Here is a 26,255-nt window from a genome sequence, read left to right on the forward strand (position 1 = left end):
TTCAAGGGCAGAGGAAGGGAGGCAGAAGGAGGTATGGTTGAGGAGAGGAACACCTTCAGTAGCACTCTGATTCTCTACTTAAACTTCCCTCTCCACAGTTGAGTCTGGAGTAGCTCCATCCTGGCCTGATTTGGTGGAAGACTTGTTCAGGGTCACCAAGATACAGCTTGAATTGGCTGTATGTCCAGTGTTGAGATTTCTGAGCAATGGTCTCTGCTTTCAACTCAGTAGGTTTCAAGGGGCTCTGTAGAGGAGTCGCATTCCCTCACACTTCCATTACCCACCCATCTCTCCATACAAGAGTGGAGCATGGCTAGAATGCCAAGGCCAGGCAGCTGGAGATTCCCAGCCTTTTAGGGCCCTCTCTCCCCTCTGTGGTGAGCCCCCCAGCAATAAAGCCCATCTTCCCAATTTTTAGAAAATTGGGGCCCGTAGTGTGGTAGCTCGTAATCAGGGAATGTTCGCCAGTGGACCGCCCCTCCGAGTATCATTAGTCAGTAGACTTACTGCTGCAGGTTTAATTATTTCTTACTAACTTGTTTTCATTGGGCTTACATGACATATGATAATTTTCTCCTATTGCATGTTGCTTCTTTCTCTCCTTTAAATCGGATGGATCGGGGACTATATTAATTTGATTCTTTTTTTTTAACCCAGTTCTTGTTACAAGGTCTTGCACATAATAATTAATAAATGTTAGCTAGAATAATAGTGTTTTTAGTGAAAATGTAGCTATTGATGTCAGAGTGGACACTCCTTGTGTTGGATGAACCAGCTGTCTTCAATCAAATATTATCAATAATTTATTAGGAAGATTTCTTTATTCTCGGGTCTCCGATTTTCCCTCTTGGGAAGTAGGTGCATATTGTTGACCCACTATTTGGAGATGAAATGGTAAAATTAAAGACATTTATGAAAGTATTTTTTAGTATTTGGAATGAAGGTATAATTAAAAATGTTGAGGGAAACTGTCCTTTTAAAATGCTTTTGATGGCTTTCTCATGACAAAATGAAAGAAATCGTCACATTATTTGGAATGGAGACCCTGAAAAGGGAACTGCTTCCTAGTTAAATGTTACTTTGTTAAAGAATCTCAGCCTCATTTATTTTTAATCCTTCCTCTTGTATGTGCATGTTGTTTGTTTCGTTCTTTGTTTCAGCACTAATCTTGTTTCTATATCTTAAACTTATCCTTTTATTATGACTATTTCTTCTAATACATTTTTATAACTTTGACACTTATGCTCTTGCTTAAAATTGTTTCCAGTGTGTACTTGCAACTAATGTGTTTTCTTTTTAACTCTTGGTTAGGGGTTGAAACAGAGTAGAATTATACTGTACTGCTGGTGTATCAAGAGGTTGAAAAGGTAATTTTTTGGTTGAAATGATTAAATTTGTAGGGATTGTTGCTTTTCCCCCTGAAAAATAGCTCAAGGCGTATGACCATACATAACAGAATTTTCACAAAGACCTATTGTCGTAGTGTCTTCAGTGTAACAGTACATAAAATACTGGTAAAGGAATGGTGGACTAAAAATCTTATTGGTTAGTTTATTAGGGTTTAAGTGCTACTGTTTTTTTGTTTCATGAACCAGGTACTAGAACCACAGAATGTCGATCCTTCTATGGTTCAAATGACCTTTCTGGATGACGTTGTTCACTCTTTATTGAAAGGTGAAAATATTGGCATCACATCCCGTCGTAGGTCTCGCTCCAGTCAGAACAGCAACACGGCTCACGTATGTATTAAAAGTATTAGATGCTAGAGCATAGTATGGCATGCTTTCTTGGAGTGGTACAGGTCAAGTTATTATCTTCTGGTTATACTTAGGGTCATTATACACGTGCTCAAGCAAATAGTCCCAGACCAGCAATGAACTCCCAAGCTGCAACACCAAAACAGAATCCACACCAGCAACAACGAAATGCTCGCCCACATAAGAGGAAGGGATCAGATAGCAGTGTGCCAGATGAAGAAAAGATTAAGGAAGAAAAATATGATAATCTAGCTCGAGGAGGTATGGTTACAATTTGTGTTGGGTGGGGAGGGCGGGGGGGGGAGAGTGGGGAGGAGGGAAGATGGAGGGGACTGGAAGGGAAAAAATAAGGAAAGGGGATTCTTTTCATATTGGTATTAAAAATAAGACTTATTTTTTTTATCCTCCTACAGAAAATCCTAAAAGTAAAAATAAACACTTTCTCAGCAAGAGAAGAAAACCCGAGGAAGACGAAAAGAAACTAAATATGAAAAGACTGCGCACAGACAATGCCTCAGACTATTCTGAGGGTAGTGACTCAGAAAATTCAAATAAAAGAATAACAGATTCTTCCTCAGAACATAATTCAGAGAGTGAGCTGAAAAGCAAAAACACTTCAAAGATTAATGGAGAAGAAGGAAAACCCCAGAGTAGTGATGGGGTAGAAGAACAAACACTAAGAGATAGACAGTCTCCCTGGGTTGAAGTTCCAGAAGATAGGAAACATGAAACAGAAAGACTAAAATCTTCTGACTTTGAGCTGCAAGAAAAAGCTCTTCATGCTGCGGAGCAGCCTGTGCGTTATGACCAGGCTACCAATAATTTACCCAGTCAAGACTGCAACGTGGAGAAGTCGCACGCTGTCGAAAAGCGGCCACATGAGCAGTTTGGATCATCAACACCCAGATGTGTCATTGACATTACAAATGAAAGCATTTCAGAGAAGGGGGTTCAGGAGAACTCTGCAAGTACCTTTGCTTTTCAAAGCCTTCAGAAAATTGAGGCTCCCAATAGTGACTTAAAACCTTCATTTGCAAATGCAAAATTCTTAGAACTGAGAAAGCACGACCCGGATCAGAACTGGGTTGGTAACATCAATAAAGTGGATTTGATGCAATCAAATGTTATGAAGCCTTTATCGGTAAATGAACATCTGGGTAGTGACAAGGAGAAAAATCAATATGGATCCTATATGTCTTCATTAAGTGGTGTTTCTGTAGCTGGGGATGGTAAATTGCATAAGCTAAGTCCACCCACTGAAGCTATGAAATCTAAGCCCGTTGCTTTAGTTGATGTTCCTAAGACAAAATCGAATGTCTCATGTGACATCATTAAACCCAAAGTCACCCATTCTCCAGATTCTGTGAAGTCTAAGGCCGGTTATCCAAACAGTCATGCTCCTGGAGAGAGGCGGCCGACGAGTAAAGTGGAGCATGATTTGCCGAGATCGAGTTTTCACCCAGTTCCAGTTCGAGTCAGTGCTTTAGAAGCCACAAAAAGCCCTCTCATCATTGACAAAAATGAGCATTTCACAGTGTATAGAGATCCTGCGCTAATCGGTCCGGAAGCAGGAGCCAATCACCTTTCGCCGTACTTAAACCAGCACACTTATCCCCTCCATTCCTCAGCTCACAGGACCTGTTTAAACCCAAACACCCATCATCCCACGTTAACGGCCGCTTCCCATCTGTTAGCTGGGTCTACGAATGCAAACCCGTTACCGACTATGAACCCCCATCCTCACCATTCTGTCCATCACCCTCACTTGCTCCCTACTGTTTTGCCTGGAGTGCCTGCAGCCTCATTGCTGGGTGGCCACCCACGTCTAGAGACTGCTCACGCTAGTAGCCTAAGCCACTTAGCTCTAGCACACCAGCAACAGCAGCAGATGTTGCAGCACCAGTCGCCTCATCTGCTTGGACAAGGGCATCCTTCCGCTTCCTATAATCAGCTAGGGCTCTATCCAATTATTTGGCAGTATCCCAATGGAACCCATACATACTCGGGCCTCGGCTTGCCATCCTCGAAATGGGTCCACCCAGAAAATCCAGTCACCGCCGAGTCATCTTTAAGGAGGGTGAGTTATGCTAGTGTGTGTTTTTCAAACTTTGTATGTCTATTTACGTATTTACACGAGGCTTCCTGGGTATGTCACAGATTGCGCTGTTCTCACCCCATTTGTTCATTGCCTTCAATTGGCCTTAGGCAATTTTTTTTTAAGTATAACTATCAGGGAACAATCCTTATAAAACTTCAACTCACGCAGCACAGCATCTGTGCAAGGTCCATCCTACCCCCCAGCATCCAATTACAAGCAGTATTTTAGTAGAGCCATTTGAAAAGCTCTGTAATTGTAAATGACGCCTGATTTGTGAGCCACCCTATATGACCAGTTCAGTTAACGAATTTCCCTGTTTGAGGTCTTGAGGAAACTGACCTGAATCCATGGAAAAACAGTCTAAAAATTGCTTCCCTTAGTCTGATAATAGGGTAAGGGCACCTCTAGGCAGCAAACTGTGAGCCCGACCAGACCATTTTGCAGCTTCTGGTAGAAACCAAAATAAGAGTTGCTGTTTCTTGCCCTCAAAAAAATAAACCATTTTTTGGCTTCAGGTTTTTGGGGTTTTTTTGAGAAACCTGGAGCAAGGAGCATTGAAAATAAAAATCATGGTTTAAAAGGTATTTGCAGAGACCGAGTCTAAAAAGAGTGGTAATCAGCTTTATTTGAGTGCTTACTGCGTGCAGAGCACTGTACTAAGTGCTTGGGAGGGTACAATGTAACAGATTTGGTAGTCCTGTTCCCTGCCCACAAGGTGTTTACAATCTAGAGAGGGAGGAACTGGCAATCTAGCAGGAAGGAGTTTGACAGTCTAGAAGGGAGGAGCTGACAGTTTGGAGGGACTGCCACAGAGCCAAAAATACAAATTTTTAAATATAGTTAAAACTGCTAGACCAGCAGATAAAGTTCTGTCATTTTGCCCCCAGTAATACTACATGTCATCCAAAAAGATAGTAATTAGATTTAATTCAGATGTTTCAAATCATAAGGAAAGCTGGAGGCCTGTTGAAAAGCTGAACAGTTTGAGCTACCACCCTTAGTCTTCCCCTCCCCCTGCAATGTGAGTCACAGCACAGTTGTGTGCTTTATTACTGTGAATTGTCTTATGCAACTGACAATTTGGGGAGTGATGTGCAAATGAATTTTCCAGATTTGTTGTCTCTTCCCTTAGTTCTCACCAACAGACTTTGTTGATTGAACGTGTTTGTCTGCTCCACCCTGTTGAATAACCCAGATTTTGTCATGGAAGAATTTCAAGGGATCCTTGTCAGAAAAGGAAAATTCTAGGGTCTAGTGGTATTCATTAGATGTGCTTTTTATGTCTAAAGGAAGAGAAGTTAACTCAGGGTCAGATCTAAAGTATTTATCCATACACATTTAAATTAGAGGAAATTGAGCTGTGCCCAATATTTCTTTTTTATTATTATTGTTAGTAATGTAATAAGAATAATAATAACATTGGTATTAAGCACTTATTATGATCCAGACACTGTACTGAGTCCTGGTGTGGATGCAAGATAATTGGGTAGGGCACAGTCCCTGTTCCACATGGGGCTCATAGTCTTAATCCCCATTTTACAAATGAGGAAGGAAACTCAGTCCTTTTAAAAAGATTTTAAAAGATTACTGAACAAACTACACTTTGTGCATGTAAACCTTAAATATCTATCTGGTCACAGAAAAACTAATTGGGATTTGAAAGTAGTTAATATAGAAAATAGTAATGCATTTGATTAGTTGGTATATCTAGTGAAAATCTTTCTGGAAAGTATAAACTATGCTTTCTCGATTTAGAAATCTTTCTTGAAAGTGTATCTGATGCATCCCTAATTGTATATTGATAAACTAGATAATAGTAACTTCAATAATTCATCTTGGATTTTTATTCTCTAAACTGATGTCAGAGGGCTAAGGGAAGCCAATTTCTTTTCCTCTCCTTTGATTCCCAAGACATATTTAGGTATATTTAGATGTATTTGTAGAAATAACCATACACTTCTTTTTTGTTCCTCTCTCTCTCTCTCTCTCTCTCTCTCTCTCTCTCTCTCTCACCCTCCTCGCCCCCCCCCCCCCCCCCCCCCCATGGTATATTTACTGGTATGATATGATTTGAAATTGAGGTCTGTGATAATGCCATGTTTAGCTTCCTGTGGTAACTGAAGTCTACTCTTTGTTGTTGGTTTTTTGTTTTTTTTAAAGAATACTCCCAGCCCTTGGTTACATCAACCCACCCCTGTGACCTCAACTGATGGTCTTGGGTTACTGAGTCACATTCCTGTCAGACCATCGAGTGCAGAGCCTCATCGACCAATTAAAATGGCAGCACATTCTAGTCCTCCATTATCAAAAACTTTAGTAGAGCATCACAAAGAGTAAGTTCACCCATGCCTGATCCTTGACTTTATGTACTGTCTTTCCCCAAGGAACTGTCCCAGAGTGTGTTTGTAAGCTAATGTTAAGTGGATATGCTTTGAAGAAATGCCATTGCTTATGTTTTGATTTACAGTTGAATGTACTTGAAATATGTAAATTATGCTCCATTAATGAAGTAATTTTATGTTTATATAGACCTGAGGAGGTCATTTCAGGATGCAGGGAAAAGTGATGCAGTTTTATTTTTTTCCCCCCTTACAGGGAATTAGAAAGGAAAACATTTATTGAACCTTTACGATCTGCCGCACCCACGTCATCAAAGAGTGATCTGGATCCTGCCAGAACTCATCCTGGAAAAGAGAGCCATGTACACAGACATTTTGTAGATCCAGTGTTGAGTCAATTACCAAGACCACCTCAGGAGACTGGAGAGAGACTGAACAAGTATAAAGAGGAGCATCGGCGAATTCTTCAAGAGAGCATTGATGTTGCCCCTTTTACAACTAAAATCAAGTCGCTTGAGGGTGAGAGAGAGAATTATTCCAGAGTGTCATCCTTACCATCTTCAAGTCCTAAAGGTCACGTCCTCAAGCAAGACAAAGATGGAGACCGCACAGTGTCGGAACTCTATAAGATGAAGCACTCAGTACCTCAGAGTTTACCACAGAGCAACTATTTCACTACTCTGTCTAACAGTGTAGTGAATGAACCACCCCGCTCTTACCCTTCCAAAGAAGTTTCTCACATGTACACTGATAAACAGAGTGGCAGTCCTTCTGCAGCAATGAACCCCCAGACCCTTACCACATTTATTTCATCTCTTTCGAAGCCCCCGCCACTGATTAAACATCAACCAGAAGGGGATGGTTCAGCAAGCAAGATACCAGAGCAACTTTCCCAGCAAGTGACGTCTCACTCGGTCACTTCTTTTCGGTCTGACTGTAGGAGCCCCACCCAGCTGACAGTTTCGTCTTCATCAAATACTCTTCGAAGTATGCCTGCGTTACACAGAGCACCAGTGTTCCACCCTCCAATCCACCACAGTCTGGACCGAAAGGAAAGCAGCTATAGCAACCTTTCCCCTCCAACTCTCACTCCAGTTTTACCGGTGAATGCTGGTGGAAAGGTCCAAGAATTACAAAAACCTCCTACTTTGGTGCCTGAGCCAAAAGAAGCCCAGACAACTTACAAGAGTACGTCTGAGCAGAATTTGTCAGAGGTGTGGAAATCTAATAATACTCTCAGCAATGAGAAAGCTGAATGGCATGCTGAGAAAAGCAGTGGCAAGTCACAGGCCACCACCGCATCTGTCATTGTACGTCCACCGTCTAGCACGAAATACGATAGTGGGACAGTCAAGCCGTCCGCTCCTAAAGATCGAGCTAGCGAAAGGTCTTCAGCTGGGACAAATCAAGCAGATTGCCCGAAAGCAGGGGAGACCCGAGAGACTGGGAGAATCGGTCTGCCAAATGTGAACTCAAACAGTACTCGCCCACAGTATGAAAAGAACTTACAGGCTGTCTCCCAGGGCAGTGTTCCCAGTTCAGTCACGCCTGCTGCACATATGACATGCAGTACCAAAACGGACGTGACCACGTCAGCTGCCACAACGACCAACGTTTCAAGCTGGGTGGCTTCAGAGGTAACTTACTCTTTATCAAATTCAGTGTTGGCCTCCTCGTCCGGCGAATATACCTCCTCAAGAAGTGTCAGCCAGTCAGCAGCTCAGGCACAAGACTGCAAGGTAAACTCTGTAGCTGAAGCTATACCAGCCAGTAGCAAGACGGGAAGTGCTGTTCAGCCCAATTCTGGGTTCTCCAACCCGACTGATTTTGTCCATTTGAAAAAGCACAAGGCAGCACTGGCGGCAGCTCAGTTTAAAAGTAGTAATGCCAGTGAGTCTGAGCCTAATACTGTGAAAAATCAGACATTTCCAGCCTCTATTCCCCTTGATAGTACGTTGGCCTGTAATACAATAAACAAAGCAAACTCTGTAGGCAATGGGCAAGCGTCCCAGACAAGTCAGCCAAACTACCACACAAAACTGAAAAAGGCTTGGCTTACTAGACATTCAGAGGAAGATAAAAACACTAATAAAATTGAAAGTTCAGGGAACAGTGTATCAGAAATTATTAAGCCATGTTCTGTCAATTTGATAGCCTCTACATCAAGTGATATACAGAACAATGTAGATGGCAAAATCCTTGTAGAAAAATATGTGAAAGACGACAAAGTCAGTAGAAGGAAAGCGAAAAGGACTTACGAATCTGGCTCTGAAAGTGGAGACTCAGATGAAAGTGAGAGCAAGTCAGAGCAGAGGGCTAAACGTCAACCCAAGCCAACTTACAAAAAGAAGCAAAATGATTTGCAGAAGAAAAAGGGAGAAATGGAAGAAGAAGTAAAACCCAATGGAATTCTCAGCAGGAGTGCCAAAGAAAAGAGTAAGCTGAAGCTACAGAACAGCAGCAATAGTGGTAAGTGAATGACTTACTCTGTCAAACTTGAAGAACCTTGTGATAGGTGACTGAGCTACAGTGGTTGGTAGAAATGTCATCCCTACTAAGGCATACTTTTAAGCCCTGGGAGAGTCAAACTATTTACACGTTGCTCCCTGCAGAGTGAAGGAATGGAGTCACCTGGGTAGCATGGCAGCAGTGCTTGTCCAATAGTTAGGCTCTCTGTTGAATAATATGTCCTTTTGCTTACTGGTGGTTTATATTTACAGGGCAGCAACATCAACAGAAGTTGTCCTGTCTGCATTCTGGATTTATTATTACAATGGTTCCATGAGGTTTTGGGCACAATTTCTTTTGTGCCAAAAAACACATCCAGGGTTGAACCAACTTTGAAAGATTTAGAAGATTGAGAAGCAGCGTGGCTCAGTGGAAAGAGCACGGGCTTTGGAGTCAGTGGTCAGGGATTCAAATCCCGGCTCCGCTAATTGTCCACTGTGTGACTTTGGGCAAGTCACTTAACTTCTGTGCCTCAGTTACCTCATCTGTAAAATGGGGATTGACTGTGAGCCCCCCGTGGGACAACCTGATCACCTTGTAATCTCCCCAGCACTTAGAACAGTGCTTTGCACATAGCACATAATAAATCCCATTATTGTTATTATTATTACTGGGAAGTCTTCAAGTGTCGTAGCGTGAAAGGCTCGAGAGGGGGGAGGGATGTTTGAGGGGAGGTTCAAGAGGCAGAGATTGTTGTACTTTCAGCTGCTACTTTAACACAGCTACCTCCAGGTCACTTAGAGCTCTGTGGCCGCTGACAGCTTTGTTCCCTAATTTATCCCCATGGCTGCAAGCATGGTTGACGTCCATCCACACGGGTAATAGCCCAACAATATTTTCCCTGTATTTCCGTAAACCAGTCCAAAGTTGAATACTGCCCAACTGTGATAGCCTACCCCATCCCAAATAAGTTCCTGCTATGGACATAGTCCAAACACCTTCACAAAATAATTTTCTAAAGGATATTGAGACCCTCAGTATAGACAGCCTAGGTCTTGAGGGTCTAAATGTTAAATGATAATTGGGTTGGCATTTTAAGATCTTACCATCATAATTAAGCCAGAAAGCTATTGATTTTATTCCAGTAGCCATTTTTTAAAATAGTTTGCAAAAGCTTAAAAAGGTATTTATGGTTTTGAGTGATCAGTGTGTTGTAAAGAACTTCTGAATTGGCCAGACTTTCAAACATATAAATTTAATATTTCCTTGGAGATCTGAAGAATACCATGATTAATCAGGAAAGTTAATTACAGATTTCCTCATCAATATTCATTATTAAATGTTTTTTTTCCTGGAGTTAATTTTGTTTATGTGGTTTGCTTTCTGGAGACTTATCCCCTGTTTTTCTCTATGTCTTGGGTGCTAGACTTAGGTGAAATGACCACTGAAATGAGTAAAATGTCAATTTGAATTCTGTGGGGCAAAGGTATTTGCTGGTGGTGAAAATACTTTAGCACTTTTTCATAGTCCTAGGACTGATAGAAAAAGAAAAGAGGGCATTTGGTATGACATTTCACAAGGAGAAATCAGGAACCGCAGAAATGGATATACTCTGTAACAGGTTTAAGGAATTGTTTGACCCCTCAATGCGAAGAGGAATGGCAGATCTCCTTTTCACACCTCACTTCAAATCTGCAGTTTTCAGGGGGAAAGGGTACCAAAGTGTGAGGAAGGCTCCAGATAATATTTCAGTGACCTGGAAGTCTAATTTGGCAAAAATCTCACTGATATAAAATTTGCCTGTGAATAAACTGACATACGTGTCACATTTCAGGAGTAGAACATGAGGAAGGTGCTCTTGTTTAGTTCTTGAGGAGAAGGAGAATTGGGGTTATTTTTTAAAAAATTAATTGTTTCAAACCATTAACATCCCATCTGAACTCCTCCCTGAGGATTCCATTCATTTGAATGCTAACAAAGTCCTAGAAGGGTTTTTTTGATGTATTTCACCTGTCCTTTCTTCTTCTCCCTGCTCATTGCTTATTCATGTCCGTTTTTCTAAAATGTCATTCTGCATGTATTCCCAGTCCTCAAAAACCCTCTAATTGTGGCCCATTCACTGCTACATAGGGCAGAAACTCCTTACCATTGAATTTAAGACCCTCAGTAAGGTCTCTCCCTCTTCCTTGTCAGCTCTTCCTCTATACTTCAACTCTCATTCTTCCTCTCAAACTACCTGACTCTCTGTGCCTTGTTTTCACCTTTCCACTTACGACCTCTTGTTCTCTGGGCACAATTATAAGAATCTGACCAACAATCTGTAGAATACAGCAGAAGGAATTACTTTCTACCTCTGGCCCATCATCCTCCTGCTGATACATTCTACTCCCATGTTGGCTCGCTTCATAATGATACTTTGTCATTTTTGCATGTTCAACTTCTGGTCAACCCTAACTCAAAGTCTCTTTCCCCCTCATATTTATATTGCCTGTTTTGGGGAGTTTTTGTTTTGTTTATTTGGTACCTAGGTGATTTTTTTTTTATTCTCTGATTGTTGAACAGAAAGTTTCTCTGAAATCTGGAAAACAGGCAGTTCTGCACCTCACCTTAACATAAGCCACTGTGGAAAATAGCACTCTGTTTGCTATAATAATGGTTAGCAGTTTTCTTCATTTTATAGCGTTTTCCTTTGATTTTAAGACAGCCCTGTTGTCTAGTGAAAGATTGTATTCATGAGTGTGAGTGTCACAGAGAGAAACTCTGTGCCAGTGAAAATGCAAAAGGGCACTTTATCTGGTTCCTGGTTGTTCGGGGTGTGCCAAGAACTGCTCTAAGTGCTGGGGTAGGTACAGGGTCATTACGTGTTGTCCCACATGGGGCTCACAGCCTTAATCCCCATTTTACAGATGAGGTAACTGAGACGCAGAGAAATTGAGACTTGCCCAGTCATACAGCTGACAAGTGGCAGAGCTGGGATTAGAACCCACAACCTCTAACTCCCAAGCCTGTGCTCTTTCCATTAAGCCACGCTGCTTTTATATTTTGTGTCACTTCACATGATCAACAAACCTTCCTAGGGAGATTAAAAAAAAAAAGAAAAATTGATCTCCAAACACTGATCTTCCCAGAAACTCACCAGCAATGGGCCTTGGGCCCTCTGGCCACTAGACTGCCCAGGGTAATTTGAATATATTTTTTTCTCAAATTGGGTATGCAGTGTTTCCAAGCCAACCAGGAGTTGGCAATCATAGTGTCTATTTTTCTGTTAAATTGAAGTATAATTTGTGTTCACTTATGTACTAATATCTGTAATGTATTTATATTAATGTCTATCCCTCCCGCCTCCCCCTCTCCCCCCCCCCAAGGAAGTAAGCTCTGTGTGGTCAGGGACCGTGTCTACCAATTCATTTAGTACAGTGCTCTGCACACAGTAAGCATTCAGTAATTATGATTGGTTCTGAAAATAATAGTTGCCCTACATATCCATGTAGAACTCCTGATGACCTCTCACTCAGTTTTGCAGATCTTCTGCTCTAGTCCACCTCACCCACTCAGACACATTAGCCATTGTACAATTTCTAAACTCATCATCTCTGAAGTCCCACTTTAACCACAGTCTTCTAATCAACTTTCTTATTCCTGCGCCTCCCATCCAACCCCCTTCAAAACTATTCTTTCCCATCTTGCTACTTCCACCTCCCCCAAAGAGGCTCTAGTCTCTGGACCGCTCCACCTGTCCCAGGCATTCTGCCTAATTTAGATTCCCTACCAAATTCCTCCTTCTCTGATGCATAAATACATCTTCTAAATTCTGCCCTCACCACCAAACTCAACTCCCTAACACCCCTGCTCCTCTGCTGATACATTGTGCTGTCAGTCTCGAGCTCTGGATCACTGCCACAGTATGCTTCCTCTGCTCCTGCACTGTAAATCTGCTCTCTCTCCTCAACAGTATTACTTCTCCTCCCTATTTGATTCTCATACCCGTTGCCCCAACTTCCCCTGTTTGTTGCTCCTGAAGACCTTCCTGTTTTGTTGACAAAATCAAAACCACCAGATGCAAGCCCCCCCAAACCTCCCTCACATTCCCCACTCTCTCTCTCCATATCCAGTCTCTCATCCTTCTCTACCACCTCTCATCTCTTGCCTGCTTTCAGAATTCATCCCCTCTACCTGTGTGATCCATACCATCTCATTTTCTGAAACCATTTTTCCCTCCATGATGCTCATCTTCAACTGTTTATCCTCTGATTAACTCTTTCCCCTCTGCCATAAAACATGGTCCTATCTTCCATATCTTAAAACCTCTCCATCCCAGTAGGCCTTCTAGCTATTGCCCCATCTCCTTCCTCCCATTCCTGTCCTCCTCCTCAAATGGGTTGAATTCACTTGCTGCTTCCACTTCCAGTCTTCCAATTTTCTTTCTTGACCCTCTACCATCTGGCTTCCTCACTCATTGCTCCACTGAGATGGTTGTCTCATTACTGACAGGGGCAGTTCTGTATTCACCTCTCTGATCCTTCTCCACCTCTATCCTTGGTTCTTTCTGCGCCTGTGACAGTGGCTGTCCCTTACAAGTCTCTGTTCTGGATCCCCTTCTCTTATCACCCTACACACTTTCCTTTGATAAGTTCATCCACTCCCGTGGCTTCAACTCCCACTAATAATAATAATAATAAATGTGAGATTCGTTGAGTGCTTACTTTGTCAACCACTCTACTAAGAGCTAGGATAGATACCTAACACCATCAGGTCTGAGCTCTCCAAAGTCACCCCTCCCCCTTCTCCATCCCTCCCCCCCCCCACAACCGGCTCTCAACCCTCTTCTATCTTCAACCTCTCACTCTCCAATGGCTTCTTCCTCTCTGCCTTCAAACATGCCCACATCTTCCCCATCCTAAAAAAAACCCTCTCTTGGCTCCACTGCCCCTTCCAGTTATCACCCTATCTCCTTCCTCCCCTTCCTTTCCAAACTCCTAGAGCAAGTCGTCTACACTTGCTGCCTCGAATATCTCAACTCCCAACTGTCTCCTGGACCCCCTCCAATCTGGCTTCCGTCCTCTCCACTCCACCAAAACTGCCCTCTCAAAGATCACCAATGACCTCCTTCTTGCCAAATCTGATGGCTCCTACTCTATCCTAATCCTTCTCGACCTCTCACCTGCCTTTGACACTGCACCATCCCCTTCTCCTCAACAGGTTATCCAGCCTTGGCTTCACGGACTCCGTCCTCTCCTACTTCTCCTCATCTCTCTGGCAGTACATTCTCATTCTCCTTCGCAGGCTCCTCCTCCCCCTCCCATTCCATAACTGTTGGGGTTCCTCAAGGGTCAGTTCTTGGTCCCCTTCTGTTCTCCATCTGCACTCGCTCCCTTGGTGAACTTATTTGCTCCCATGGCTTCAACTATCATCTCTACGCTGATGAAACCCAAATCTATATCTCCTCCCCTGTTCTCTCTCCCTCTTCCAGGCTTGGTTCTCCTCCTGACTTCAGGACATCTCTACCTGGATGTCTGCCCACCACCTAAAACTCAACATGTCCAAGACTGAGCTCCTTATCATCCCTCCCAAACCCTGTCGTCTCCCTGACTTTCCTGTTACTGTGGATGGCATTACCATCCTTCTCACAATCCTATTTCACAAGCCCGCAACCTTGGTGTCATCCTTGACCCTGCTCTCTCATTCACCCCACACATCCAATGCATCACCAAAACCTGCCGGTCTCACCTTCACAACGTCACGAAGGTCCGCCCTCTCCTCTCCATCCAAACCACTACCTTATTGGTACAGTCTCTCATCCTTTCCCGACTGGATTACTACAACAGCCTCCTTTCTGATCTCCCATCCTCCTGTGTCTCCCCGTTTGGGCCTATACTTCACTCTGCTGCCCAGATTATCTTTTTACAGAAAAGCTCTGGGCATGTCACTCCCCTCCTCAAAAATCTCCAGTGGTTGCCTATAAACCTTTACACGAAGCAAAAACTCCTCACTTCTGGCTTCAAAGCTCTCCATCACTTTGCCCCCTCCTACCTCACCTCCCTTTTCTCCTCCTACAGCCCAGCCTGTACACTCTGCTCCTCTGCCACTAACCTCCTCACTGTGCCTCATTCTCGCCTGGCCCACGTCCTACCTGTGGTCTGGAATGCCCTCCCTCCACACATCCGCCAAACTAGTTCTCTTCCTCCCTTCAAAGCCATACTGAGAACTCACCTCCAGGAGTCCTTCCCAGACTGAGCCCCTGCTTTTCCTCTGCTCCTCCTCCCCTCCCATCCCCATCGCCCCTACTCCCTCCCATTGCTCTACCCCCTTCCCTGCCCCACAGCACTTGTGTATATTTGTACATATTTATTATTCTATTTATTTTATAAATGATGTGTATATATCTAATTCTATTTTGATGCTATTGATGCCTGTCTACTTGTTTTGTTTTGCTGTCTGTCTCCCCCTTGTTGACAGTGAGCCCGTTGTTGGTTAGGGATTGTCTCTTTCTGTTGTCGAATTATACTTTTCAAACACTTAGTACAGTGCTCTGTACACAGTAAGTGCTCAATAAATGAGTTAATGAATGAACATACTCACAACCCCTGGAACCACGTATGTTGTATGTGTCTTTCGCACTAATTCACACATACACAGCCACTTTTCCTCCTCCTTCCTGTGTAAATTATTCTATTGTTTCCACTAGTTACTAAATTCCTTGAGTGCAGGGACCATGTTCACTAACTCTAATGTACTCACCAAAGCCATTAGTACAGTACTCTGCCCACAGGAAGTGTTCAGTAAATGCTACTGAGTCATAGAGTGCTTTTACATAATTTGTTATAAAGGCGATGCCTGTAGTGGAAGTGGGAAGTAGCAGGCAGGCTGACATTTTGATACCTGGTTTCACAGGCCTTGGATCATTTTACAAGAACACAAGGCAAGGTTTTCATGGTAGGTAATTTCCATTCCCACTTTGGAATGCAGATTGTTTTCTCACTTGTCTTTAGCAACTTCTCAGAGCTGATTGAGTTTTCTTATGAGTTATATTTATGCCTGATGATACGAAACAAAAAGTCACTCAGTTATACTTTCCATTACGTTTACAGCTGGCATCCCACGTTCAGTGTTAAAAGACTGGCGCAAAGTAAAGAAGCTAAAGCAAACTGGGGAATCCTTTTTACAAGATGACTCATGTTGTGAGATAGGACCAAATTTGCAGAAATGCAGAGAATGTAGACTTATTCGAAGTAAAAAAGGGGAGGAACCAACTCACTCTCCCGTTTTCTGCAGATTTTACTACTTTCGAAGGTAAGTCCAGATACATAATTGAGTAAAGTGTGTTTTTAAATGTAACTTTTATTAGTGGTATTTTTGTAGGCATTATTGTTTTGTAGTAGAAAAGGGGAAACTTTCTTCGTTGTGTAGTTAAATTGCAACGTACCTGCAACTAAACTGCTACTGTACTGATGCAAGGACTTAAATTATTCTGCCTTGACTAATGCATCAGCCTCCTCACTGACCTCCCTGCCCCCTGTCTCACCCAACTTCAGTCCATACTTCACTCTGTTGCCTGGATAATTTTTCTTTAAAAAAAAAAAAAAAAAAAGTTTGGCCCATGTCTCCCCACTCCTCAAGAACCTCCAGTGGTTATCCATTCACCAGGACTACAAACAGAAACTCCTGTCATCGACATTAAAGCATTCAATCATCTAGCCCCTTCATATCTTACCTTTCTGATTTCCCACAACTCTGTCTGCGAATACTTCACTCGTTTAACGCCACCTCATTCACCGTACCTCGACTGTACCACCCTTTGCTCTGCTAAAGTTGACCTGATCCCTGGACCTCGTTTTCTTGCCCCTCCTGCTGTCGACCTTGCCCACACCTTTCCCCTTGTCTGAATTTCCTCCCCCTTCAAATCTGATAGATCATAACTTTCTCATCCTTAAGTCTTATCTCCTCTAGGAAGCTTTTCTTGATGAATTTCTAATCTCTCCTTGTTATAGCTCCCCAGTTGCATCTTGAGGACTCCTGCTCCACCTAAGCACGTACATAATTGTCTTGCCGCTAACTTCTTGGTATAGCCTTCTGGCTTGAGCTCCCTCCCTCATTCATATATGACAGACTTCCACTCTCCCCACCTTGAAAAATCTTATTAAAATCGCATGTCCTCCACGAGGCTTTCCCCAATTAAGTCCTCTTTTCCCCTGCTCCCTCTCCATTCTGTGTCACCTATGCAGTTGGCTCTGTGTCTTTTAAAGACTTGATATTCAGCTGCCCTCAACCCCACAGCACTTTTGTACATATCTTTAATTTATTAATTTATATTAATGTATGTCTTCCCCTCTGGGCTATAAACTCCTTTTGGGCAGGTAATATGCCTACCAACTCTGTTGTCCCCTACCTCCCCAAGTACTTAGTATTGTGTTCTATATACAGTATGTACTCATTGATTAGTAGAGGCCTCTTGGCTGAGTCGGATCAAATTAAGATTAAAAATGACCAGCATATATTCAGAATATTTTGAGAAGTAGCGTGGCCTAGTGGAAAGAGCACCAATTTGGGAATCAGAGGACCTGGGTTCTAATCCTGACTTTGTCACTTGCCTGCTCTGTGATCTTGGGCAGTCGTTTAACTTGTTTGTGCCCCAGTTTCTTAATCTGTAAAATGGGGATTCAGTACCTGTTCCCCTTCCTAGTTAGATTGTGAACCTCATATGGGACAGAAATTGTGTCTGACCTGATTATCTTGCATTATCATCATCAATGATATTTATTGAGTTCATACTTTGTGCTCACTGGAGAGTACAATACAACAGAGATGGTAGAGTCTGTATCATCCCTAGTACTTAGTATAGTGCTTGGTACATGGGATGTGCTTAACAAATACCACAGTTGTTATTATCCTCATTATTATCATTATCGGTTCTCCTGATAATCTCAGTGTTAGGAAAACTCAATTTTTATAGTATGGTAATATTGATCAGCACTGCACTTAAACATAACCTTTCTGTCTGCACCACATTGCATATACCCTGTCTCCCTGCAACCATTCCTGTCCAAACTCCTTGAACGAGTTGTCTACACACGCTGCCTTGAATTCCTCAACGATAACTCTCTCCTCGATCCCCTCCAGTCTGGCTTCCGTTCCCTACATCCCACGGAAACTACCCTCTCAAAGGTCACCAATGACCTCCTGCTTGCCAAATCCAACGGCTCCTACTCTATCCTAATCCTCCTCGACCTCTCAGCTGCCTTTGACACTGTGGACCACCCCCTTCTCCTCAACACGCTATCCAACCTTGGCTTCACGGACTCTGGCCTCTCCTGGTTCTCCTTATCTCTCTGACCATTCATTCTCAGTCTCTTTTGCAGGCTCCCCCTCCCCCTCCCATCCCCTTACTGTAGGGGTTCCTCAAGAATCAGTTCTTGGTCCCCTTCTGTTCTCTATCTACACTCACTCCCTTGGTGAACTCATTCGCTCCCATGATTTCAGCTATCACCTCTACGCTGATGACACCCAAATCTACATCTCTGCCCCTGCTCTCTCGCCCTCCCTCCAGGCTCATATCTCCTCCTGCCTTCAGGACATCTCCATCTGGATGTCTGCCCGCCATCTAAAACTCAACATGTTCAAGATTGAACTCATCTTCCTTCCCAAATCCTGCCCTCTCCCTGACTTTCCCATGACTGTTGACAGCACTACCATCCTTCCTGTCAAACAAGCCTGCAACCTTGGTGTCATCCTCAACCCCGCTCTCTCGTTCACCCCTCACATCCAATCTGTCACCAAATCCTGCCGGTCTCACCTCCGCAACCTCACCAAGATCCACCCTTTCCTCTCCATCCAAACCGCTACCCTGCTCGTGCAATCTCTCATCCTGTCCCGACTGGATTACTGCATCAGCCTCCTCTCCGATCTCCCATCCTCCTGTCTCTCCCCACTTCAGTCTATACTTCACACTGCTGCGCGGATCATCTTTGTACAGAAACTCTCTGGGCATGTTACTTACCTCCTCAAAAATCTCCAGTGGCTACCAGTCAACCTGCGCATCAGGCAAAAACTCCTCACTCTCGGCTTCAAGGCTCTCCATCACCTGGCCCCCTCCTACCTCACCTCCCTTCTTTCTTTCTACAGCCCAGCCTGCACTCTCCGCTCCTCTGCCGCTAATCTCCTCACTGTGCCTCATTCTCGCCTGTCCCGCTGTCGATCCCCGGCCCACGTCCTCCCCCTGGCCTGGAATGGTCTCCCTCTGCACATCTGCCAGGCTAGCTCTCTTCATCCCTTCAAAGCCCTACTGAGAGCTCACCTCCTCTAGGAGGCCTTCCCAGACTGAGCCCCCTCCTTCCTTTCCCCCTACTCCCCCTCCCCATCCCCCCCGCCTTACCTCCTTCCCCTCCCCACAGCACCTGTATATATGTATATATGTTTGTACATATTTATTACTCTATTTTACTTGTACATATTTATTCTATTTTATTTGGTTTATATGTTTAGTTTTGTTGTCTGTCTCCCCCTTCTAGACTGTGAGCCTGCTGTTGGGTAGAGACCGTCTCTATTTGTTGCAAACTTGTACTTCCCAAGTGCTTAGTACAGTGCTCTGCACATAGTACACACTCAGTAAATATGATTGAATGAATGAATACCCAAATGTACATGTATTGTCAGAAGAACTTTACATAATTCTATCAAAAACAATCATTATGAAACAACTGAATGTGTTTTCAATTTAATTCTTTACATTCTTAGTGGGGGATGGTTCTCTAATGTCCTTAATAGTGTTTCTCTTATTTGTTTTGTTCAAAAAGCACAATTGTAAGTACAGCAGTAAAATTTTTTATTTTTATTTTTCAGGTTGTCATTTAGTAAAAATGGAGTGGTTAGAATAGATGGTTTCTCTTCCCCAGACCAGTATGATGATGAAGCAATGAGCTTATGGACAACAGAAAATTATGAAGAAGATGAACTAGACTTAGAAACATCTAAATATATCTTGGATATCATAGGTGATAAATTTTGTCAACTAGTAACATCTGAGAAAACAGCCTTATCTTGGGTTAAAAAAGATGGTAAGGATATTCAAAACTAAAAACGTATTTTGGGTTTTGTTTTAAAAGGATTGTTTTCTCAGTTCTTTTATTTGTGGATACTGTTTGGGGAGCACTATATAAATGTTGTCTCACCTTTTATATAAGAATGTTTCCAAAATGTTCTTATGCATTATTTCCAGTGAAGCTTATGAGGAAAGTAATATGGCTGAATAGAAAGAGATGGTTTTGGAGTCAGCTCTTCCACTTGCTTGCTGTGTGACTTGGGGCAAGTCACTTAGCTGCTCTGCTCCTCAGTTTCTTCTGTAAAATGGATATAAAGTTACTGTTCTCCCTCCCTGTTAAACTGTGAGCTCCAGTTGGGAAGGGTTCAGGGACTGGGTCCAATATGGGCATCTTGTATATATCCCAGAATATAGTACAGTATTTGGCACATAGCAAGGCTATACTAAATACCCTTATTTTCATTACTACCATGCAGTTTCATTGGGTGTCTTTGAATGGCATATTTTTGAGAAGGCCTTTTCTAGAGAAAATTTTTTGGAGGGCCCACACTAACCCTAGGTTTCTGCCTAATGTTAACAGGGATTGCATCATGCACTCTAGGCCACAGTTGTGTCCTCCTGCTCCTAATTTCTTTTGGCATCTTTTGTATCAGGCTGTTTTGAAATTTTCCATTTCCCAGCTGTGCTCCCAGCTCCTCTGCCACTTCATGTGGTCGCAAGGCAATCACTAGGCCTTGGCAAGTCGGCTGCAAAACGAGGCAGCACTGGTCATTTCAGAGGACTTCTCGAAGCACACTTGAGATTGCAACTTCACAATATCTCATCTACACAACCTCTACCTAATGTGCTTCAACTCTTTCATTATGAACTGTGACAGGAACGATTAGTGTCAAATGTGCCATGTGATCAGACGGGTTTCATTAACACAATTCTGGGCAATGTTTTCAGCCTGTCATTAGAACACCCCATGCAGACTTACCATACTACAGTTGTTTTTGTAGTATCATTACATTTATTTTTGGGTGTGACAAAAGTTCGCTGCTTATGATAAACATCATTAATCATAGTCTTGAACACAGTAATTTTCAATTTCTTGGGCAGTTTTTCACAACTATTAATAAAGTTTTGCTTCTTTGAGGCTTTTGATGTCAGGCATGACCTTCTTTATTATTGATAATGGAATCATTTTTTCCAGTAGAATTGCTGGTAGTGAAAATTTTGATCTTTTTGAGTAGAACTTTCAGCTTTAGGTTACAAGCACACATAGCTACCGGTACCTTTCATTGCATTTATTCTACTTTTGCATTTCAGCCAAAATTGCCTGGAAAAGAGCGGTGAGAGGAGTCCGAGAAATGTGTGATGCGTGTGAAGCTACGTTGTTTAACATTCACTGGGTCTGCCAAAAATGTGGATTTGTGGTCTGCTTAGATTGTTATAAGGCAAAGGAGAGGAAGAGTTCTAGAGGTCAGTTTATAACTTCATATGAACTAGAGTATTGTGCAGTCTGTTTATAATAGCATGCTTCAGATTTGCTGATTTTGAAATGTTGATATATCGTTAAGAATACGTATATTTTTCTAATTTTCAAAAAATGGAATCTTTTCCAACCTTGCCTTGCTATCAGATGTGTTATTACATTTGGGAACATTTATCACTAACCTTTTCAGAAACCTTACGTATTTACATTTGAGTTTAACAAGCGAGAAATATTCATCCACATATTTGAACCTAACTTGCAGCTGCACCCTACCTGGAGGGAATCATATGCCAATGTGCACCCAAGACAAGTGGGGTTTGGGGTTTGCTGCCTGCTGCAAGTTCAGATTTTCAACTGATGGAAATTCTCGGTGGCGTTTAATTGATGGCATGATTGCAACAAAGGACTCCTGGAGATTCTACCTCTCAAATCTGAGCTGTGTGGAAATAGTATCTTATAAATTTACAAGTGGGTTTTCAATACCTCGCCTCACCCCCAGACTACCTGGCTGTGAAAATCGCAGCCACTTGCTCCATATTACCACTGCCAGAAATAATCCCATCACTATTAACTCCTGAAAGCAATTTCATATGCAAGTGAGGTGAAGCCCCAGTTAGGAGAATAACAGGAAAGGGAAAACATAGGTATTGAAGGATTGTGAGGGGAGATATAGCGCAGAGAATCTAAGTAAAATCTAAGTCTAGATACATTTCCTATTGGAATTCATTTTTTTAAAAAACACCTAACAACCAATATCAAGGGACCCTCCCTCCCCCCATATCAAAATTGAACAAATACTGAAGAAATGGAAGTTCTGTCTACTCTGCTATATGAAATATATTAAATTAGGAAGCATCTTAAATCCAAAATCTTGATTTTTTTTTTTTAGGAACACTAGGGTACTTACAGTCAATAGAAAAGGCATGTACAGTTGATTATTCTCAATGATGAATTTCAAGTTGCATAGATCTGTATTAAGATTCCAGAGGCATGTGTGTTATGGGGGAATTTGTGAATATGGAATCTCAAATTCCAAAATAGAAGTACAGGTTCTCCTTTTCTGGCATAGTGAATTCCCGGAGGAAAGCAAGAAAAATTCTGCAGTCCTTGCTACATGCTATTTAATTCACTTTTTCTCATCCTAGCTATGTTAAAAAAAATTTTTAAATAGTTTCTGTCATTTTGAAAACATGGTTTGGAGCCCAAAGATCTAAGTTGTTCAATGGGGAAAAAATTACATTTTCTCTGTTACCAAGTTACGAGAATGATCAATTTGTAGTAAACTAGGTGTGAAGGCAGTGATTAAAAATATATATATTTGAATTGATAAAAATCTGTTTTTAAAAACAAGTCAAATATTTGAGGTTTTCTTATTTTTCCCTTTGAGGTAAACCCTCTTCTGATCATTGGGTTTCAGGTTTCCTTTCTCCCAAGGACTACGGTGGCTTATTAATAGGTTTGTGGAAGCTGGAGGTTGAGAACTATGAAAATCTAAAGCTCCGGTGTCAAACTCACAACATTCATATGTGTTCATGTAAAATCAGACACCGAGGTTGGGGATCTTCTCTAACTAATGCAGTTAGCACAAACTAAGCTTCTCTCATCTCTTTCCACATGCTACACCCACTTTTCCCCATAAGAGATCTGAGAAATGGACAGTTTAAATCTGAATGTGTGAAGTTAGCTGAATCACTATCCAGAAAACAGCGTACAACTCTTGATACATCATATAATGTTAATTTAGACAGTCAAAAGTAAATGAGAATTCAAAAGTTTAATAAATGTTTTTAAGCGCCCATGGTAGGTACAACAGTGTGTTGCTTTTTGAATTTACATAGTATTCATGTAATGGTGGATTGAAAGGTTGGTAATTGCTTTTGTATACAATTGCCCTGTTTCTTAATGCATTACTGAATGCGTTTTGTACCAGGTACTTTCAGTATTTGGTTCTGGTGTACTAAAACCTTGATTTACTGTTTGCACCAAATGTACTAGACTTTGTTATTAAGCAAAGAGTGGTCCAAGTGGAAAGGTCCTTGTTGCCGACTTGTACTTCCCAAGCGCTTAGTACAGTGCTCTGCACACAGTAAGCGCTCAATAAATACGATTGATTGATTGATTGATCTGGGAGTCAGACAGAAGACCTGTGTCTAGTCTTAGTTCTTTCATTGCTCCGTTAAATGACCCTGGGCAAATAATTTAACTTCTCTGGGCCTGTCTTTCCTCATCTGTAGAATGGGGACAAGGTCCACAGGGATATTGTGAGGAGAGTAAACTAAATCAGAGTATTCTTAAAGTTCAAGACATATCTAGCTGGTGTGAATTTATTTTATTAATAATATGCCTTTGAAAGACTTGCAAATGAGCTTTTTTTCCTAGTTTCTGATGCATTTCATCTGAATAATTTATCTAAGTGGATTTAAAAAAAGGTAGTGCGGTGGAAATGTGATGTTTATAGCGTAATAAACCTTGGGTTTGACAAAAAAACTTTTTAAAAAGTATGCCATTGCAACAAATTATGAGGCTGCAGATGAAATTATAATTAGAAATTTTGTTGCAAACTTGCAGATAAAGAATTGTATGCCTGGATGAAGTGTGTGAAAGGACAACCTCATGATCATAAACATTTAATGCCAACACAGATTATTCCTGGCTCTGGTAAGATCATATATTATTTAAATGATTCTTAGTTGGCTTCATTTTTAAAAGGTAGGGATTAGAGTGAGAAATGGAAATGGGACAGTGGATTGAGGTTATACCACAGCTTTGATGTCCTTTGCTGAACTGCAGTAATATCATCTGTCTCACCGACAATGCCTACATCCTCCTTCTGGCCTGGAACTCCCTCCTCTCTCTCATCCAAGAGAGAAGCAGTGTTGCTCAGTGGAAAGAGCCCGGTCTTGGGAGTCAGAGGTCATGGGTTCTAATTCCGATTCCGCCATATGTCTGCTGTGTGACCTTGGGCAAAGCACTTTGCTTCTCTGTGCCTCAGTGACCTCATCTGTAAAATGGGGATGAAGACAGTGAGCCCCACATTGGACAACCTGATCACCTTGTATCCCCCCCCAGTGCTTAGGACAGTGCTTGTGAGAAGCAGCGTGGCTGTGAGAAGCAGCGTGGCTCAGTGGAAAGAGCACGGGCTTTGGAGTCAGTGGTCATGGGTTCAAATCCCGGCTCCGCCAATTGTCAGCTGTGTGACTTTGGGCAAGTCACTTAACTTCTCTGTGCCTGTTACCTCATCTGTAAAATGGGGATTGACTGTGAGCCCCCTGTGGGACAACCTGATCACCTTGCAACCTCCCCAGTGCTTAGAACAGTGCTTTGCACATAGTAAGCACTTAATGAATGCCATTATTATTATTATTATTACTACTGTTATCCAACAGACCACCACACTCCTCACCTTCAAAGCCAACCTAAAATCACACCTCCAAAAGGCTTTCCCAAGCTAGGCTTACATTTCTCCTATTTGTCTTGTCTTCCACGTTGCCTCTGCACTTGGTTTTGTATCCCCTACGCACTTGATACTTTACCCACTCGTAGCCCCATAGAACTTTGTACATATAATAATAACAATAATAATAATAATAATGGCATTTGTTAAGCACTTACTATGTGCAAAGCACTGTTCTTAGCGCTGGGGGGGATGCAAGGTGATCAGGTTGTCCCACATGGGGCTCAGTCTTAATCCTCATTTTCCAGATGAGGGCACTGAGGCACAGAGAAGTTACGTGACTTGCCCAAAGTCACACAGCTGACAAGCAGCGGAGCTGGTATTTGAACCCATGACCTCTGACTCCCAAGCCCAGGCTCTTTCCACTGAGCCATGCTGCTTCCCATATCCTTGTACTCTCCCAATCTCCCATCAGTAATTTATTTTAATGTCTATCTCCCCTCTAGACCATGAGCTCCTTATGGGTGGAGAACATGTCTACCAATTCTGTTATCATTGTACTCACCCAAGTGCTTAGTACAGGACTCAGTACACAGTGAGTCTTCAGGAAATGATTGATTGGAATCTGTCTACCATCTGTACTGTATTAACTCCCAAATGTTTAGTATAGTGCGCACCACCGTATCATTGACTGAGGTACTCCTCATTCATTCATTCACTCATTCAGTTGTATTTATTGAGCGCTTACTGTGTGCAGAGCACTGTACTAAGTGCTTGGGAAGTACAGGTTTGCAGCATATAGAGACGGTCCCTACCCAACAGCGGGCTCACAGTCTAGAAGGGGGAGACAGACAACAAAACTAAACATATAAACCAAATAAAATAGAATAAATATGTACAAGTAAAATAGAGTAATAAATATGTACAAACATATATACAGGTGCTGTGGGGAGGGGAAGGAGGTAAGGCCGGGGTGATGGGGAAGGGGAGTAGGGGGAAAGGAAGGAGGGGGCTCAGTCTGGGGAGGCCTCCTGGAGGAGGTGAGCTCTCCGGGCTTTGAAGGGACGAAGAGAGCTAGCTTGGTGGATGTGCGGAGGGGAGGGCATTCCAGGCCAGGGGGAGGACGTGGGCCAGGGGTCAATAGCGGGACAGGAGAGAATGAGGCACAGTGAAGAGATTGGCGGCAGAGGAGCGGAGGGTGCGGGCTGGGCTGTAGAAGGAGAGAATGGAGGTGAGGTAGGAGCGGGCAAGGTGATGGAGAGCCTTGAAGCCGAGGGTGAGGAGTTTTCGCCTGATGCGTGGGTTGATTGGTAGCCACTGGAGATTTTTGAGGAGGGGAGTAACATGCCCAGAGCGTTTCTGCACAGAGACGATCCGGGCAGCGGTGTGAAGTATGGATTGAAGTGGGGAGAGACAGGAGGATGGGAGATCGGAGAGGAGGCTGATGCAGTAATCCAATCGGGGTAGGATGGGAGATTGAATGAGCAGGGTAGCGGTATGGATGGAGAGGAAAGGACGGATCTTGGCAATGTTGCGGAGCTGAAACCGGCAGGTTTTGGTGACGGCTTGGATGTGAGGGGTGAATGAGAGCGGAGTCGAGGGTGACACCAAGGTTGTGGGCTTGTGAGACGGGAAGGATGGTAGTGCCGTCAACAGAGATGGGAAAGTCAGGGAGAGGGCAAGGTTTGGGAGGGAAGACAAGGAGTT

The 26,255-nt window shown here is 42.8% G+C and overlaps 1 protein-coding gene across 3 annotated transcripts in view; it reads left to right on the top strand.

Annotated features, from left to right (window-relative positions):
* JMJD1C (jumonji domain containing 1C) overlaps window positions 1-26,255 on the top strand; it is a 385,625-nt gene that overhangs the window by 336,271 nt on the left and 23,099 nt on the right. For all 3 annotated transcript variants that reach the window (XM_038743527.1, XM_038743526.1, XM_038743528.1), the window contains 9 exons: window positions 1,596-1,739; window positions 1,832-2,018; window positions 2,171-3,834; window positions 6,016-6,188; window positions 6,451-8,663; window positions 15,731-15,932; window positions 19,479-19,693; window positions 20,989-21,141; window positions 23,723-23,812. In XM_038743527.1, the coding sequence (XP_038599455.1) occupies window positions 1,596-1,739; window positions 1,832-2,018; window positions 2,171-3,834; window positions 6,016-6,188; window positions 6,451-8,663; window positions 15,731-15,932; window positions 19,479-19,693; window positions 20,989-21,141; window positions 23,723-23,812 (5,041 nt within the window). The remainder of the gene's footprint in view (window positions 1-1,595; window positions 1,740-1,831; window positions 2,019-2,170; window positions 3,835-6,015; window positions 6,189-6,450; window positions 8,664-15,730; window positions 15,933-19,478; window positions 19,694-20,988; window positions 21,142-23,722; window positions 23,813-26,255) is intronic.

Source organism: Tachyglossus aculeatus, chromosome 3 (genome assembly GCF_015852505.1).
Source record: "Tachyglossus aculeatus isolate mTacAcu1 chromosome 3, mTacAcu1.pri, whole genome shotgun sequence".
In the NCBI taxonomy this organism is placed as follows: Eukaryota; Metazoa; Chordata; class Mammalia; order Monotremata; family Tachyglossidae; genus Tachyglossus; species Tachyglossus aculeatus.